The 17,544-nt window shown below is 39.8% G+C and overlaps 2 protein-coding genes across 6 annotated transcripts in view; both read left to right on the top strand.

Moving 5' to 3' along the window:
* fam76b (family with sequence similarity 76 member B) overlaps window positions 1-595 on the top strand; it is a 6,700-nt gene extending 6,105 nt beyond the window's left edge. For both annotated transcript variants that reach the window (XM_015395788.1, XM_015395789.1), the window contains exon 10: window positions 361-595. In XM_015395788.1, the coding sequence (XP_015251274.1) occupies window positions 361-450 (90 nt within the window). In that variant the 3' untranslated portion in view covers window positions 451-595. The remainder of the gene's footprint in view (window positions 1-360) is intronic.
* A 5,149-nt stretch (window positions 596-5,744) lies between these two features.
* taf1 (TATA-box binding protein associated factor 1) overlaps window positions 5,745-17,544 on the top strand; it is a 27,578-nt gene continuing 15,778 nt past the window's right edge. For 3 of the 4 annotated variants that reach the window (XM_015395778.1, XM_015395777.1, XM_015395780.1), the window contains exons 1-18: window positions 5,745-6,055; window positions 6,217-6,331; window positions 6,490-6,613; window positions 6,702-6,818; window positions 7,329-7,448; window positions 10,100-10,341; window positions 10,438-10,653; window positions 10,869-11,111; window positions 11,189-11,435; window positions 11,514-11,621; window positions 12,399-12,566; window positions 12,667-12,794; window positions 14,519-14,626; window positions 14,712-14,885; window positions 15,160-15,333; window positions 15,460-15,564; window positions 15,664-15,864; window positions 15,950-16,091. In XM_015395778.1, coding sequence (XP_015251264.1) covers window positions 6,218-6,331; window positions 6,490-6,613; window positions 6,702-6,818; window positions 7,329-7,448; window positions 10,100-10,341; window positions 10,438-10,653; window positions 10,869-11,111; window positions 11,189-11,435; window positions 11,514-11,621; window positions 12,399-12,566; window positions 12,667-12,794; window positions 14,519-14,626; window positions 14,712-14,885; window positions 15,160-15,333; window positions 15,460-15,564; window positions 15,664-15,864; window positions 15,950-16,091 — 2,731 coding nt within the window. In that variant the 5' untranslated portion in view covers window positions 5,745-6,055; window position 6,217. The remainder of the gene's footprint in view (window positions 6,056-6,216; window positions 6,332-6,489; window positions 6,614-6,701; window positions 6,819-7,328; window positions 7,449-10,099; window positions 10,342-10,437; window positions 10,654-10,868; window positions 11,112-11,188; window positions 11,436-11,513; window positions 11,622-12,398; window positions 12,567-12,666; window positions 12,795-14,518; window positions 14,627-14,711; window positions 14,886-15,159; window positions 15,334-15,459; window positions 15,565-15,663; window positions 15,865-15,949; window positions 16,092-17,544) is intronic. The other variant, XM_015395779.1, reaches the window with a different exon arrangement.

Genomic DNA, 17,544 nt, shown 5'->3' on the forward strand with positions numbered 1-17,544 from the left:
GCTCTATGGAGCAGTATCAGACTCATATTCTGACTAGAATTGAGTCGGACTACGTCAGGCTAGCAATAAGCCCCACAATCACAAATCCTGCATGGAAAAACTAGACGGAAATACAGCAGTTACAATGAAAAAGTTTGATTTATATAACCAAGCATCCATCAGTAACTGCATCTTAGTATTCATTATTAATATTCAAATTTGTCAATCCCCCAAGGGAAAAAATAAAAAGGTCTAAATTAATAATGAATTAGTAATTAATCACTTAGATGATAAATGCTAATTTTTCTAAAGATGAGAAATGAATAAAGACATAATGAGGTTTAAAGGAAAATGTTTCTCACTGTGTATGTGTTTCCACAGGCCAAGAACCGGGAGCTGATGAAACAAGTGGCCGCCCTCTCCAAGGGCAAAAAGTTTGACCGAACAGGAAGCTCGCTGCTGCTGCCCTAACGATAGGCCGGTCGGAGGTTGGCAGCCACGAGCGGCTTCCTACTGTAACACTGTGAGAGCCTCCCTCTCGCGTTTCCTCGTCTCCATCCACTTTGATTGGCTGAACCAGAGACCGTGTTATACCAGCTGTTACATTGAAGAACCCTTCGTAGAACGCAGCATATTTTACGTCTGTCATGGCAAGTTTGCCGTGAAGATTATAATTTGTTTTTAGATGCCGTGGAGATCTTGTTTCTGACACTGCCGGGCTAAAACCAGCTTGGTGTGCTCATAAGGAGACTTTTTAATGGATGTCATGCATTTATTTATTCAGCTGTGTTTCTTTTCCTTTAATTGTTGTTGTTATTATTTCCTCACAGCATTCTGGGATGTAAGCCCATATTTCAGGGGGTTTCTTTAATGCCGATTATCAGTTATATTTTTCTAAGAGGATGCAATTATGTGAGGCGAGTTCTATGTGAAACGTCACAAAGTATGCAAATAGCGGCTGGTTGAAGTCGGACAGCAGAAACGGATGGCGCCCCCCCGCTGGGGGGAGGCTGGGGAGCTTTGTTGCTTCTCCATATTGGAACGGTTCTAACACTGCATGATTTTACTGCCAGACACCAGAATGACGTCATGGTGAGACTCCTTTCTCCTCCTTTTACTAGATTTTCTTTTCTTTTTTTTTTTTAAGGAAACTTAAATGTATTTCCAGGCTCAGCCGTTGTATTTAAACCATCGCCTCTGTTTTAGTGAGTACATTATGTGTATAGTATGGCCAGTTGTCTGTAGAAAATGCTTTTTAAAGGAACACACCAGTCACCCTACATTACAGGGTTGATTTCATACTGTGGCGTTCAGGATCACTTTTGTACTTTTTTTCAAACTCAAGTGTTTAAAACTATTAAAAACTGGCTCAACTGTTTGTGTGCCTGTTTTATTGACCTTTAGTTAATCAGTTTATCATTTAGCTTATTTACCTTTATTTTATAAAAGTTAAAAAAAAAAACAATCCACTGGACTTTGTTTCCAAGTTTGAAGACGTTTCACTTCCCATCCAGGAAGCTTTTTCAATTAAAAATGTCAGAAATATCATTAAGTTCAAGGCTTTATAGAGTGGACCAAAAACAGCCTTGTTTTGTCTTAGAAAACATTCAAATTGAACCAGACAAATGGGTCCGCCCCTTTGGAATAGGGGTATTTTGGTTTCTTTGTTAGCCTGTGATACCCAATACCTGTCTATGTCTCTGAAAGGGGGTTGTTAAAGGGATTTGTTGGCTTGGCTAAAAAAGCGAGGTGCTCTGCGTGGGGGTGGGGGCCGCGACAATAGCGTGAAGGAATCAACTTTATCGCTGCGTTGTAGGTTTTTGAAAGATTAAATCTTTCCACCCCCTCTGTTTAAGGTTGGTTTTTCTTTCTTAAGATAAATGGCTCCCATCACACCATCTGTCTTCTTTGTCCAAAATCTGAACATTCTGGTCCTCAAAATAATGTATTTTGTCTTTAAGGTGTACAGGTCCTTCTCAAAATATTAGCATATTGTGATAAAGTTAATTATTTTCCATAATGCAATGATAAAACTTGAACATTCATATATTTTAAATTCATTGCACACTAACTGAAATATTTCAGGTCTTGTATTGTCTTAATACGGATTATTTTGGCAATACAGCTCATGAAAACCCCAAATTCCTATCTCACAAAATTAGCAGATTTCATCCGACCAATAAAAGAAAAGTGTTCTTAATACAAAAAAAAAAACAACCTTCAAATGTTTATGTACAGTTATGCACTCAATACTTGGTGGGGAATCCTTTTGCATGTCGGGAATTTCATTTTTTTTTTTTTCAAAAATGAAATCTTCATCTTCATAAAGCTTTTCAGCAGATGGAAGCATTAGGTGCTCCAAAATCTCCTGATAGCTAGCTGCACTGACCCTGCCCTTGATAAAACACAGTGGACCAACACCAGCAGCTGACATGGCACCCCAGACCATCACTGACTGTGGGAACCTGACACTGGACTTCTGGCATTTTGGCATTTCCTTCTCCCCAGTCTTCTTCTAGACTCTGGCACCTTGATTTCCAAATGACATGAAAAACTGAGCAACAGTCCAGTGCTGCTTCTCTGTAGCCCAGGTCAGGCACCTCTGCCGCTGTTTCTGGTTCAAAAGTGGCTTGACCTGGGGAATGCAGCACCTGTAGCCCATTTCCTGCACACGCCTCCAGACTCGGTCCACTGCTTCCGCAGGTCCCCCAAGGTCTGGAATCTGCCCTTCTCCACAATCTTCCTCGGGGTCCGGTCACCTCTTCTCGTTGTGCAGCGTTTTCTGACACACTTTTTCCTTCCCACAGACGTCCCACTGAGGTGCCTTCATACAGCACTCTGGAAACAGCCTATTGGTTCAGAAATATCTTTCTGTGTCATTCGCTCTTGCTTGAGGGTGTCAATGATGGCCTTCTGGACAGCAGTCAGGTCGGCAGTCTTACCCATGATTGGGGTTTTGAGTGACGAACCAGGCTGGGAGTTTTAAAGGCCTCAGGAGTCTTTTGCAGGTTTAGAGTAAATTTAGAGTTAATTTGTTGATTCAGATGATTAGGTGCATAGCTTGTTTAGAGACCTTTTTCTTGATATGCTAATTTTGTGAGATAGGAATTATGGATTTTCATGAGCTGTATGCCAAAATCATCTGTATTACGACAATAAAAGACCTGAAATATTTCAGTTACTGTGCAATGAATCTAAAATATATCAATGTTGAAATTGTATCATTACATTATGGAAAATAATGAACTTTATCAAAATATGCTAATAAAAAATTGCCCAATGGAAACAAACTAGTCGTTGTTTATAAGTATTTTGGGTTTTTAACGTATTTATTGAACTTTCATTTAAAACATAATACGAATGTGGCTCATGAACTTAAGGTAATGATCGTTTTTTTTATTTTCAAACAAATCTTGCTTCTCAGTAAAGGCCCATAAACTTGTGGTGTCAGCAAACATTTTTTGGACGCATATACATAATAAAGATTTTGGTGCCTTCTCTGCCAAAACGGTTGTTTTTGTGCACTGTTTGCTCATATGTTTTCAACATATTCCCTGCTTCCCAAGGGGATGGGTTAAATGCAGAGAAGTAATTTCCCTCTGGGATTATTAAAGTATATAAAATACAAAAAAAAAAAAAAAAAATAGTTTCTTGCAAGAAGAATATAGCTGTTATTTTATTTTTTCTAAGATAAACACATAACTTACTATTTTTCTATACATTAAAGTTTCTTGTTTAAGTGATTTAATCTGAGTAAAGCTACAGTAAATTGCTGTATTTATCTGGGTGTTACATTTTAGGCATGATTACACCAGGGGCGGAGCTAGATGGGGGGCCAGGGGTGGCCCTTCTGAGCCAATCAGTGGCCACCCCTACGATTTTTTTTCTCTTCTAACACAGATCTTGGCAGCAGTAATACTCTCAAGTTGAATATGCAAAACATAATTTTTCATACATTAACAATTACTTAATAACAAAAACACTGTTGTTAATTATGCACATCAATGTACTAATATTAAAGACGATAAGTACAGAATTCCTGATCTTTTCACAACTAGATTTTGTGTTATATAGGGTAAAGAGAAAATTATTTGTCTGCAAGTCATCTAGGAGTCTTCAGTAAAATAATAGATAAATAACTATTTTAGTAAAAATTTATTAAATATTCAATTTATGTAGATATTGGTACTTGTAAATATAAATTTTTTGCATAATTATTATTGATATAAGAAGGTAAGTAATGACAATGAAAAAGATGTTCGCCCAAGAACTCAAACCTGACAGAATTGTTTCCACTATACCTTTAATCTAGTAACATGGATGTTGAAATATATGCGTCTATTAGGAAAGGCTGCAGATGTGGGAACACTCAGCTTCACTGACAAAGATGTGAGTTGTTTTGGAGGGCCAGTAACACATAGGTGAAAAATGACAAAATCAAGCAACTTTTTACGTGCCTGAGGGGTCCCTGGTGATGCTATTTCATTGATGAAGGAGCAGGTCATTAAAACAAGAGAGCTAGTTTAGTCTCTAAAACAGACATAGATACCACTTGATGCTAACATGTTTGTTAGCTGTCAGAATTCAGTGAAAAAAACATCAGAATTCTGAAATTAAAGTCAGAATTTTGAAATTTTTCCCATATTAAACTGAAATAATATTTAAAAATCAGTTAACTTTTTAAACTTTTTTCAGTGGCCCTAATCCTCTTCCGTACCCACAGCCCGCCAAATATTGAAAGGTAGTGTTAATATAGAGTAGAAATTTTACACATTCAGTAATAAAATGTTGGGTATGGTATGGGGGTTTGTCATTTAAAAAAGGGGGATGATTTTTAAGATTTTTATTAAGAAGAGGGAAGCCATCATCCATCCTCCCTCTACTCGAGTACTAGTTTTAAACTGCTAACGCCTTTTCTTCCAATCAATTTATGATGCTGGGACACAGTGATATGCTGGGCAACTGTCAAGTAAGTAATAACAAAAATATTAAAATTCTTTTTCTTTTTTCATCAACCTATTGTATTATTTTTCTTGTGTAGAACATATTGAAAATCTAGATTTCAGTCTTTTGTAATTGATGATCACAACTCATTAAAATAACTGATAAAAAAAAGAATATAAAAAGAACAAAAACAAATAAGTATATAATCTGGACCACAATCAGCGTATTTTTGTTTTNGCAATAAATAAATAAATAATCTGGACCACAATCAGCGTATTTTTGTTTTTGTCTTTGCGTATTATTTTTCTTTTTTTTCTTTTCTGTTCATTAAACAAATTCAAAATATTATTCCAAAACGGTAAAATTACAATTAAACATGCCATCCATAACAGTTTTTATAAGATACAAAAACAATATAAACTTACTCAAATAAAAGAATCAAAAGGAAAAATAATAAGAAGATAATAAAACAAGTAACACAGGGGTTTACCTAATTGCTATCAAATCGGAAAACTTTATTATTTTCCAATAACTTAATTGATTCATGAAAACTCCAAAAAAAAAAATCATTTAAAAATGTTTGGAGATTTGGTGAAACTTTAAAAAAATCTGCATTTGTGAATTAAGAATAATAGAATAATAATGAAAATGAAATTACATAAAAATTCCACCTTTTTGTCTTCACAAGTAATACCAAATTTTGCTCATTTATATTCAATGTTAGAAATACATTTTACTTTTTGTGTTTTAATAGAACTTGTACTTAGCTAGTTTACAGAGCTACCCTTAAACGCACCACGCAGATGTTCTTCCGGGTCACGTTGACGTTTCCGGTCGTAGGGCGCTTCGCTGGGTAAAAAAAAAAAAAAAAAAAACATTTCGCATTTAATAAGCGTTTTTGATGTTTTTGGTGAATCTCAATAAGACTATTGTTTTTTATCTGGCAGGTTTAACGTAGCCACGTTGTAAAACATGCATATTAACGCGGCCCTTTGATCTCACGAGTTGCAGGTTTTTGGTTTAAAGTAGCATTAGCTAACTGTTTTCGCTTAGCTCCCGGTGTTGGCATGCATTGAATATACAGATCTGGCTTTAACCGGGACTTAAACAATCTAAAGAAAAGTCAGAGAAGGTAAGTCTAAAAGCTTTCTCCAATTTAATACTTTACAAGTTTACAACCTAAACAACAAGGCGGATTGCATCGCCTTTGGCTGCATGGTTTGACGCAACGCAATATTCCCTGTGTAGCTACAGGTTTTGAGGATGTATAAGATGCTTATTATGTTTTTTTAGGATGTCTGATTCAGACAGCGATGAAGACCAGGATCGTCCCTTTTCCATCACTGGCTTCCTGTTTGGAAACATCAATGAAGATGGGCAGTTAGAAGGGGACAGTGTTCTGGACAATGTGAGCATGTTTAAGACAATTTATGGCAGTTCCTTTATTTATTTATTTTGGATCGCGGTGAAGTATCTTACATTGTTATTATATTTAATTTATATGGGGCATATTGTGTGTGAGTATTTAGTCTACCTGACTCTGTTTTGCTCGTTTTCTTGCTTCAGGAGTCCAAGAAGCATCTCGCTGGTTTGGGGAACTTGGGTCTGGGGTCCCTCATCACCGAGCTTACTGCCACCGACAATGAGGAAAAGGAGGAAAACAGAGAACCTGTCAGCGTGGATTCAGAAGGTGACGCTGAGCGATGATACTGCTGGCAGGATTCCAGTCACCACCCAGGTGTGATGTTTATGTCATTCTTTTTTATTTACTCCATCAGGTTGGGTGAAAAGCACCGATGATGCAGTGGACTACTCTGACATCAGTGAGGTTGCTGAGGATGAGACTAAAAAGTACCGTCAGGCGATGGGGTCTTTGCAGCCCAGCAGGAAAACAGGTGATGAGCTCCGTCCTAGCTCCACTTTCACCCTCTAAACTAACCATGTTGTACACTTGTACTTATCCATTACCTCTCACCTATTTCCTCTTGATAGAAAAACATTTCTATGTAGATATATGAACTACCTATTGCATTGTTAAATAATTGTATATTATTTCCTCAAGTCACAGCCTATTTTTCTGTTTTTGCCTCATGAAATACAACAGATTAGAATTTGTGATCAAACTAACCTAATTTTATTACATTAAGTCTAAATGTATATTAAAAAAACAACACATTTAGATCTGTTGTTTGTCAAATTCAGAACAAAGGAAAGAATAGATCCTTATTCAGTAAACATCCTCCCATGGTATATGTTTCCATTTTCAGCTCTAAATTTTTGACAATAATAATAATAACAATAACAAATAATGTATTTATGTTGCTCCTCTCCTCTGAGTTTTTTTTTTTCTTTTCAACCTGTATTTTTTTTTTTTTGTGTAACCATGCGTGAAAACTCCATTCTAGACGATGAGGATGATTATGATGCTGACTGTGAGGACATCGACTCGAAGCTTATGCCTCCTCCACCGCCTCCAAGTCTTTCTACTCCAGTTAAGAAGGAGGAATCTCCCACCAGTACAAATGGTAAATAAACAGAACGTCTTTCTATTTCCTGCTCCATGAGTTTTGCAATCTTATAGATAACATGACATATTGTAGGATATGGAAATTAGGCCTGAAACAATTAACTGCATTAATCATGATTAATCGATATTAAAATAATAGTCAACTTATTTAGTAATCAATTAATCATTGATTGGAGTATTGAGACTCTAAAACGTGCCTTTAGCTGACAGAGCATCATATCTTAAGAAGCAGTTATAATGAAATTGTAAATCTCGGGTGCAGAGAGGACTGGGTGGCGGTCGAGGCAGGGTGTCCACGACGGCCTGGTCCGCACACGCAGATTCTGGCTGTAGGTACGTGGAACGTCACCTCGATTGGGGGGGTGAAGCTTGTGCAGATGGTTGAGCGGTACCGGCTGGATATAGTCGGGCTCACCTCTACAGACAGCTTGGGTTCCGGATCCAATCTCCTGGAGAGAGGCAGGACTCTCCACTTCTCTGGCGTTGCCTGCAGGGAGAGGTGGCGGGCTGGGGTGGTCATGCTCACTGCCCCCCATCTCAGTCGTCACGTGTTGGAGTTTACCCCGGTGAACGAGAGGGTGGCGTCCCTACACCTTTGGGTTGGGGACAGGTCTCTCACCGTCGTCTCAGCCTATGGGCCCAGCATCGCTGCAGAGTACCTGGCCCTCTTGGAGTGCTTGGGAAGGGTACTAGATGGTGCTCCAACTAGGGACTCCATTGTTCTAGTGGGGGGGACTTCAACGTCCACATGGGCAGCAACAGTAGGACCTGGTCAGGGGTGATCGGTTGGAATGACCTCCCAATCTGAACCTGAGTGGTGTTCTGTTATTGGACTTCTGTGCTAATCACAGTTTGTACATAACGAACGCCATATGTGAGCACCAGGATGTCAATAAGAACAAGTGGCATCAAGACACCATAGCCCGGAGGCCGATGATCGACTTTGTAGTTGTGTCATCTGATCTCTGGTCACGTGTCACGGACAATTGGCTGAGCTGTCAACCGATCAACCCCTTGGTGGTGAGCTGGATCTCAGGGATTAAAGTATTCCGGCCCCAGGCTGGATTTCCTGCTCATAGCGCTTGCCTGTAGGTAAAAAAAAATACTAGAAAATAAATTGACTTTAGACAAAATTTAAAAAGACAATCGAAATCCCTCTTGCGTTTGTCAGCCAATGGTAGCTAAGGAGCGCTCTGAAACTAACAGCGTTAGCCAAACAGTAGAAGAAGGGGGCTGTTCACGCGGTCCCACAGACTACACGTTTGCTGGGAGCTACGGCAACAGCTGATTCACCAGCATTAATAACAACAATAACAATAATAATAATAATAAGTGTGCGAGTTAAAAATAAGGGTTTGTGCTTTCCTCACCGAAACACAACCTCTCACAGCTTGGTTATACTCCTTGAGCAGTGTGTTGCAGTGAGCTTTTTGCAGGTATGACACAGACACTTTTGACGCATTTTGAAGCATGGTCTGCGCTATGTAATTTCCTGTCACATTGCAAGAGGGATCAAGGTGGAAAAAGGGTCCCAACGTTCTTGCGCACCTCGCTCTTCTAGCTGGTCAAACTTCATGAGTCGTTTTCCACAATGGCGGTCATACAAACAGAACAAGCCGGTAAGGTACCAAACAGGAAATACGTATGAGTAGAGCGGATGTAGATTTGGCCAATCAGAGGCCTCCTGTCTTTGGCACTGTCTGCGTTCACCCACAATTTGGGAGAGGTGCAGCAGAGTGTCTGCGGAAGGGGGCGGAGACGTCCCTGCGTTCACTGTGACACACACGCAGATGACCTAGTTTCAAAGTATATCAGCCTTCATTCACAGATATAGATGCACTTTTGGCCGGTTTTGGTATTGGATATTAAAAATCAATTTTAGTCTTCAATCATTCATGCGATCTCTGATCCCATGCCCCCACATCCCCCTGGCATGGCTTGAGAACGCACACGCAGATATATATATGAATATAAATATGAGTTTCTTGCTATGTTGAAAAAGTTCAGGTTCAGGATTATTTTTTTTGCTTTAATCCCTGGGATCCGCTTGCAGGGGAGGAGGCCGATTATACCTGCTAGGCCCAAGCTAATGTGGGGGTCTGTTGGGAATGTCTTGTAGACCTCTCTGTTACTGCGGTCTTTAACTGAACTCCGTATTCAGAACTCCTCAAGTGGAAAAGGTTTCGTTTCACCTGGTTTAATTTTGTAAAACATCTTCCTTAAGAAACCTTTGGCTATCCGATTATTAATTGATTAGTCAAAAAAATTTTGAATGATTAAATTTTTTGCAAAATAATCATTAGTTGCAGCCTTAAAGCAGTTACAAAATAAAAAAGAACGCTACTGTTCACACTGTTAGATAAGCGCTGCAGGTTAATTTTGGTCAAAAGGCACTAAAAATGGACGCCCTAGAACCCGCCTCACTGTTCGACTTAAGGCTGCAGATTTAGAGCCACCACCTCTGATTCCTTCACCATATTCCAACAGCCCATCATCTCTCTTCTGCTGCAGCTGAACAGTGATTACCAACATAAGGAGTGTTTTTCTTGCAGCTACTGAGCAATTTTTTTTCTCAGATCTTCATTTCTGAACACTAGACGACTGAATTCTGCAAATCTTTACGGCTGCTTTGATTTGTTTCTGGTGCAGTCGGTGAAGACGGCGATGGCATCATCCTGCCCTCCATTATCGCGCCCTCCTCCACTGCCGATAAAGTAGATTTCAGCAGCTCTTCGGACTCCGAGTCAGAAACCGACCGACCCTGCCAGGGCTCTGGCGTTTTGGGACCCCCAGACAGACTCAACCTTCCTCTTGCTGGCATCATGCAGAAGGATGCTGCCAAGGCATTGCCGAGTGTCACGCAACTCTTTCCAGAGTTTAAGCCTGGCAAGGTAAACCATTTAGTTTCAAGAGACCTTTTGAACCAATAATCTGGATCGGCAATAGAACAATTTGTTTCGTATTTCTCCCTTTTTTTTTTTTAACAGGTCCTGAGGTTTTTACGACTGTTTGGTCCTGGAAAGAACATGCCTTCGGTTTGGAGGAGCGCCCGCAGGAAAAAGAAGCGTAAACACAGGGACCCTCAGCCTGGGACGCCTCCACCAGAGGAAGACACCTTAGAACAAAGTCTGGAGAAAAGGTCTGGGTGGATCTATGAGTACGCGCTCCCTCCACCTCCAGAGCAGTGTCTCTCTGATGATGAGGTAAACCTCTGAGAACTATGAATCGTTTAAAAAGTGTGAAAGAAAACAAATATGGAAAAAACTTTTTTAGGTCTTCAGGCTTATTGATATTATTTTTTAAATTCAAAGGACATCAGTCGTCTTCAGTTTGCCACATTAAGCCTCAAGTTTTAAGGTCTTACAACCCACAGATAGCTGCACACTCACCCCAAAACAAACTCCTGATTTACATGCAGATAACAATGATGGCTCCGGTGGAGTCGAAGTTCTCCCAGACGTCTGGCGATGCAGACAAAGAGACCGAATCTCGACCGAAAGTAGCAGAATGGAGATACGGTCCGGCCCAGCTGTGGTACGACATGCTGGGCGTACCCGAGGACGGAAGCAACTTCAACTACGGGTTTAAACTCAAAGAAGATAATCTGAGTGAGACAGACGAGCAGGATCTGCCTATAGAAACAACAGAACCTCCTCGGGAGGTGAGTTTCCTCAGCTGCTTTTAAAGTAGGAGAGGAATTACTCCACCAGTGATGATTTTTCTGTCTGGTTTGTTTAGGCTCAGAAGGAGGATAACGTGGATGCTGAAGGCGACGATGATGATGAGGATGATGATGGAGATAGAGTGAGGCGGGCTCTGGAGAATGAGCTCTTCCTCATGGTCACCCAGCTCCAATGGGAGGACGATATTATTTGGAACGGAGAAGATGTGAAGCACAAGGGCACCAAGACTCAGAGAGCCAGCTTGGCAGGATGGCTCCCGTCCAGCATGACCCGGAATGCTAACGCTTATAATGCACAGCAGGGTGAGATGAACCTCCCCAAATAAAGCTTATAAGAAAAGAAGCTTTTCCTCAGTAACGTTAAAAACTATAACCCTGCAGGTCTGACCCGCAGCAACTCTCAGCTTGTCCCACCAACACCTTTGCCCATTCCCAAAGCTCCATCAATCTCTGGCTCCAAGCGGGAAAAAGGCAGCCATGATAATCAAGGTGAGAGCTTTGGGCAATATGTGTACTTGTGCTTTCTCATGTGCTCATATACTCTTGAAACGTCATCAGCCTCAGCTCTAATACTGCTACAATTCACAAGAACAGCAGATCTGTAGATTTGTTGTAAAACAGAACAAAATTTCAATTTATGTCATAAAAACAGACCAAAATGAAAAATGATGTAATAAAAACAATCCAAAATGTCAAACGATGTAATAGAGCAGACCAAAATGTCAAATGATGTAATAGAGCAGACCAAAATGTCAAATGATGTCATAAAACAGACCAAATGAAAATTGATGTATTTACACCGACGAAAATGTTCAATGATGTCATAAAAACAGACCAAAGTGAAAAATGATGTCATAAAAACGGACCAACATGTCAAATGATGTAATAAAAACAGGCCAAAATGGCAAATTATGTAATATTTGAATATTATATCATTTGACATGTTGGTCTGTTTTATTAAACCATTTAACATTTTGGTTTGTTTGACCAAAAGACAACAGACCAAAATGTCAATATGACTTTTTTTTAATCACGTCATTTGACATTTTGGTCTGTTTCTATGAAATCATTTGACATTTTGGTTTGTTTGACCAAATCTTTAACTTGGTCTTAATTCAAGAGTTTTGAATGTCCCTTTTCAGCTTTTCTACATTTTTACAGACCAGTGCTACATGAATCAGAGGGTATTTAATGACTGAAGGTATCGTCTTCATTTTTAAAATTTTTTGGCTCAGTCTTGATTCTTTCTGGGTTTTTTTCTTATAGCCTCTATGGAAGAAGACTGTTCGTGGTTCTCCATTTTTCCCATCGACAACGAAGAGTTGGTGTACGGTCGCTGGGAGGATAACATCATCTGGGATGACCAGGAGATGGACCACCTCCTCATGCCGCCTGTTCTCACTCTGGATCCCAACGATGAGAATATCATTCTAGGTTCATTGGAAACTCTTCCTTCTCAGATCAGCTCCTCTAAAGCATTTTTTTTTTCTTCAGAGGTTTTGTTAAGTACATACTGAGTTCTTGTGTCTTTTAGAAATTCCAGATGAAAAGGAAGAGACGACATCTCACTCCCCGTCCAAGGAGAATAAGAAGGAGACGGCGATCAAGAAGAGTCGCATTCTGCTGGGGAAGACTGGCGTGATAAAAGACGAGCCACAACAGGTACATTAATCATTCAAAGCAGACATATGGTCAAATTCTTCGCTGGTTTTAACCTCCAAGATCAAACAGTATTTAAATTCCAAAGCAGCAAAGTTTCTATAGCTATTAAACGTCCTCATTAGCTCAGCGTTTCTTCCTATCGGTTTTTTGCCAACATGGTTCAGATTGTGGCTTAAAATGTTTATATATGTATTAAACTTTTCATTAGCTTAGCTCATACAAGGTTCCAAACGTAACATTAATCATTTTACAGCACATTGTTGCTGCTGTTAGAACACATCCATTATTTAAAGATGACCTCAGTTAATCAATGTTTAACTTTTTAAGGGAGCAGCTATGAGCCTAAAGATGCTTTGCTAACATTACTAGCCACATTTGCTCCATAACGTGTTGTTGAATTTCTGGACACACCTTTAGATTTTTACTGCTGAAATGTGCTTGTAGTTTTGGACTGAAAGCAACATAAGTTTAGCCTAGTAAACTAGCCCCACCTGCCAGCAAAATCATTTTTGCCTGCGAGTTTGGTCTAGCCTCGATCAGTGCCCCAGGCCCTAGAACTGACAACAAGGAAGATGGCAACAACAATTTAAGAGTAGCATGCACTGCGGCAGCAGCAGCTTTCAACGGAGCGCTCCATTGAAAGTTAAAAGTTCTCTTTTCTGTTGCTGTTGTTCAATAAAAGTACGTTTTTTAAATCATTTGAGGTGAGAATATTATACTTTAAAGCCTCACTATATGGTCCTTTTACCGATTTAATGCGTAATTTAAAAAAAATATTTCCGAAGTTGAGAGGACTGCGGCAACCAGCGGACCCCCGAGGCTAACCGCAGCCCGCCTGTAGCGGCCCTCTCTCGGCATAGTCGTCTGTGAAGGACCACTGACTCTGATGGAGATTTTTGACTCAGCTTAGGAATCAGTTTTTGAAGGATTAGACTTGGGGTTTAGTTAAAACGTGAGCAGAAAGAGGATCTATGCTTGATCATTTATAAGAAGGACGTATTCGCCGTTTTACTGACAGGCTGTTTGTTTACACTCGCCCACCAGCTTTCTGTCATGCAAACTACGTCACAGTCATTTGCACTCATTGGTCAATAGGCACAGACATGGTTTGAAAAACAACTGGTTGTTCTCATCAACTATCTTCCGATGTCTCATTCATCGGGACAAGACTAAATTACACATTTAATCTACCATTTAGTTTGGTTTCTCAGGCTAACATAAGGTAACACTTTACAAAAAAAAACAGAATAATCATTATTTAAAAATAGTAAAGCCCACTGATCTTAGGCTTAAGGCCAAACCTTTTATAGAGGGTTTAGATGCAATTTATTAATGTTTATCAAACCTTAACAAATGTTCTGTTAATTATTAATAAATGGTATATTTTCCATTGATAAATGATGCTTATTGTAAAGTGTTTTCCAAAATAGTTCTTTGTAATTAGGCGTTTATGGTTAAACTTCCTCTCATGTTTGTATCTGTTCTAATGGGCGTGATTTCAAACGATATAGAAATCTGTAGTGTTTGATCATTTAGTAAATATTTATCCATTTTTTGGTGGAGGGTTCTGTTTCTATTCATGTTCAGGTGAATTTAGTTAGTTTGGAAATTGGTGTTTGGTCTAATGTTAACCAGCCTCTTTAGTGTGTATTTGGTTGATTCATTTATTGTTATTTGTCAAAACTGTCTGAAATGAATTCTCATTCATTCATTCATAATCACAGAACATGTCTCAACCTGAAGTTAAAGATCCTTGGAACCTGTCCAACGACGAGTTCTACTACCCGAAGCAGCAGGGCCTCAGAGGAACCTTTGGTGGCAACATCATTCAGGTAGCTAACAGCTGATCAACCAGGCTCTGAGTTTAAACATCTTTAGCTTGTAGTAATATTTGCGCCTGTTTCCTCTCCTTCGCAGCACTCCATCCCAGCCCTTGAGCTGAGACAGCCCTTCTTCCCCACTCACATGGGTCCAATGAAGCTTCGGCAGTTCCACCGACCAGCCCTGAAGAAATACTCTTTTGGAGCCATAGCACAACCGGGTCCTCATGCGGTCCAGCCTCTGCTCAAACACATAAAGAAGAAAGCAAAGGTATTAAAATAAAAATTTAAATGATTCTTGATCAATTTCTTTCACTTGTATAAAGACTGGTAATTATTTTAGTGCAACAATTTCAGAGAAAAAAACTCTGTAGTGGAGCAGGTCCTCTCCCTGCTCTCTTTGCTCCAGAGTTGTAAAAAGTACTTACATTCTTTACTTCAGTAAAAGTCAAACATTGTGAATAAAATCTACTAAATAATTCTGTTTTGGTTGTTTGTTTTCTGCTCTTCTTTCCATTGGTGCATTCGCTGTGTCTCTGGATCAGATGCGAGAGCAAGAGCGGCAGGCATCCGGCGGTGGAGACATGTTCTTCATGCGAACCCCGCAGGACTTGACAGGCAAAGACGGAGATCTGATCCTGGCTGAGTACAGCGAGGAGTACCCACCTCTCATCATGCAGGTTGGCATGGCAACCAAAATCAAAAACTACTACAAAAGGGTGAGTAGATCTATTGATTTGCTACATAAAAAATATACTAATTCAGCTAGGACCCTAAAGTCGATATGTGTTGATAAAACATGCAGAAATCTTAAAAGTTTGAATAAATGTGTTTCTGTCATTCAGAAACCTGGGAAAGATCCTGGGGCCCCGGACTGTAAATATGGGGAGACGGTATACTGCCATACCTCCCCTTTCCTGGGATCTCTGCATCCTGGTCAGCTTCTTCAGGTCGGTATAACTGTGTTTAATTCTATGAAGAATTGTCTAAAATGTTTCTGATGGCTCCTAATAAGCTGATTCCCTGATTTTCTCTTTTTATGATTTCAGGCTTTTGAAAACAACCTCTTCCGTGCCCCAATCTACCTGCACAAGATGCCTGAGACTGATTTCTTAGTCATACGAACTCGACATGGCTACTACATCAGGGAGCTTGTTGACATTTTTGTTGTTGGACAGGAGTGCCCCTTATTTGAAGTTCCAGGTCCAAATTCCAAACGTGCCAACACCCACATAAGAGATTTCCTACAGGTGGGTGCATCTGGGCTTTTGATGAGAATAAATCTCGCCTCTGGATATGGCTAAAGGTCGACTGTCTCATTTCTGTCCTCTGCAGGTGTTCATTTACCGCCTGTTCTGGAAGAGCAAAGACAGGCCACGGAGAATCCGCATGGAGGACATAAAGAAAGCTTTCCCCTCACACTCAGAGAGCAGCATCAGGAAGCGACTCAAACTGTGCGCCGACTTTAAACGTACAGGTAATACACGCTGAGTTTTGTAGGATCCTTGTGATGCATCCAACGCTGTAGAGTAAAAGCAAGCGAAACAAAAACTGTCTCAAAGTAAACTAAACATTTCATCTCAAGCTTCTTTACAGAGATAACTCTCAATCAGATAATCCAGTCAGATTAAAGGTTCAACTTTTAAGGAAACTGCATCCAGTCATTGGCTTTGCAGCATTTGTTCCTCCTGGATGAGTATGTTGAGAAAGCAGACATTCCCTTAGAACAAGCATATGTGCAGCGACAGTTGAGAGGAAAAACTAATTTTTAAACCTCCAGCAGGGCCAGGCTCAGTGTGAGCGGCCTGCTTCTGAGGCCAAATGGGGTTGAAGGAGACGGAAACAGGCATACAAAATGAACATAGATAGCACTGATCAATAAATAATTTCTATGTAAGAAAAAGTAACTGTAAATTAGCTCCATAGGGGATCTGACTGGGAAAGAAGCAGTTAGCAGATGAGTTATGTGCCAGTTTTCAGGTTAAAGGGATGAAAGAGAGTACATCCAGATAGTCACAGGAAAGGCTGAGCCCATAGCTATGTCTAGGAGAGAAACAGGACTAAACACTGAGAAACAGGCCCAGCTCTATCACCTATAATCTAAGATATTTCTCTCCAGGATGGAGTCACAGCCAAATGGGAACAGACCAGATGTAGCTGCTATGAGAAAATGCAGAGAGAGCAGAACGTTAGAGATTGAACTAACAAATTACACAGAATTCACAGATAGAAAAAGGATGAAGCAGAACTAGAAAAGCACCCGGAGAGCACAGTCCTCTGCCAAGTAGCAAATTTTGCTCCAAATGTGACACTTAAAGCTAAAACTCACTCATTATCTGGATCATTACCAAATTTGAATGATTTTTTTTCTTAGCATGAGGCACACCTCTGGTAAAAAATGTCCATAAAATCTGATTTTCAAATGATCCTGCTACCAAACCAACAATGACCCCCTTTCTTATGTCTTGTCTTCAGTAAAATACCTGTGAATAGTCACTGCTGCCACCATCTGGTTTAGTGGGAAACTGCTTGTTCTGCCAAATATCCCCATCTCTCAAAGTTATAGAATCTTTTTTTTTTTTTTTTATACTCCTGTATCTAGATTATGATCTGAATCATCACCAAAATTAAATGGATTGTTCCTTTGCATGAGTTGCATCTCTGTTAAAAAAAAATCTTTAAAACAACCTTTCAAGTTTTCCTGTACAAAGACTCACTCTCCTAAAAACAAATTCTTGGCAGAGGTAATAATGAAAAGTGGTCCCTATGTCCTCCAGCAGTCTAAGCCTATAGCAGCATAACTATAGCGATAACTCAGGATAGCCTGAGCCACGGCGAATCCTCCCATTTGTTCCTGATATTTCCCATGTCGATTCCATCTCTTGTCTGTGTTTTTTTTCTTGATTCTGTTTTAAAATTTGATAAATAGA

The sequence above is a fragment of the Cyprinodon variegatus genome, unplaced genomic scaffold, assembly GCF_000732505.1.
Source record: "Cyprinodon variegatus isolate N-32 unplaced genomic scaffold, C_variegatus-1.0 Scaffold760, whole genome shotgun sequence".
NCBI classification, from domain to species: domain Eukaryota; kingdom Metazoa; phylum Chordata; class Actinopteri; order Cyprinodontiformes; family Cyprinodontidae; genus Cyprinodon; species Cyprinodon variegatus.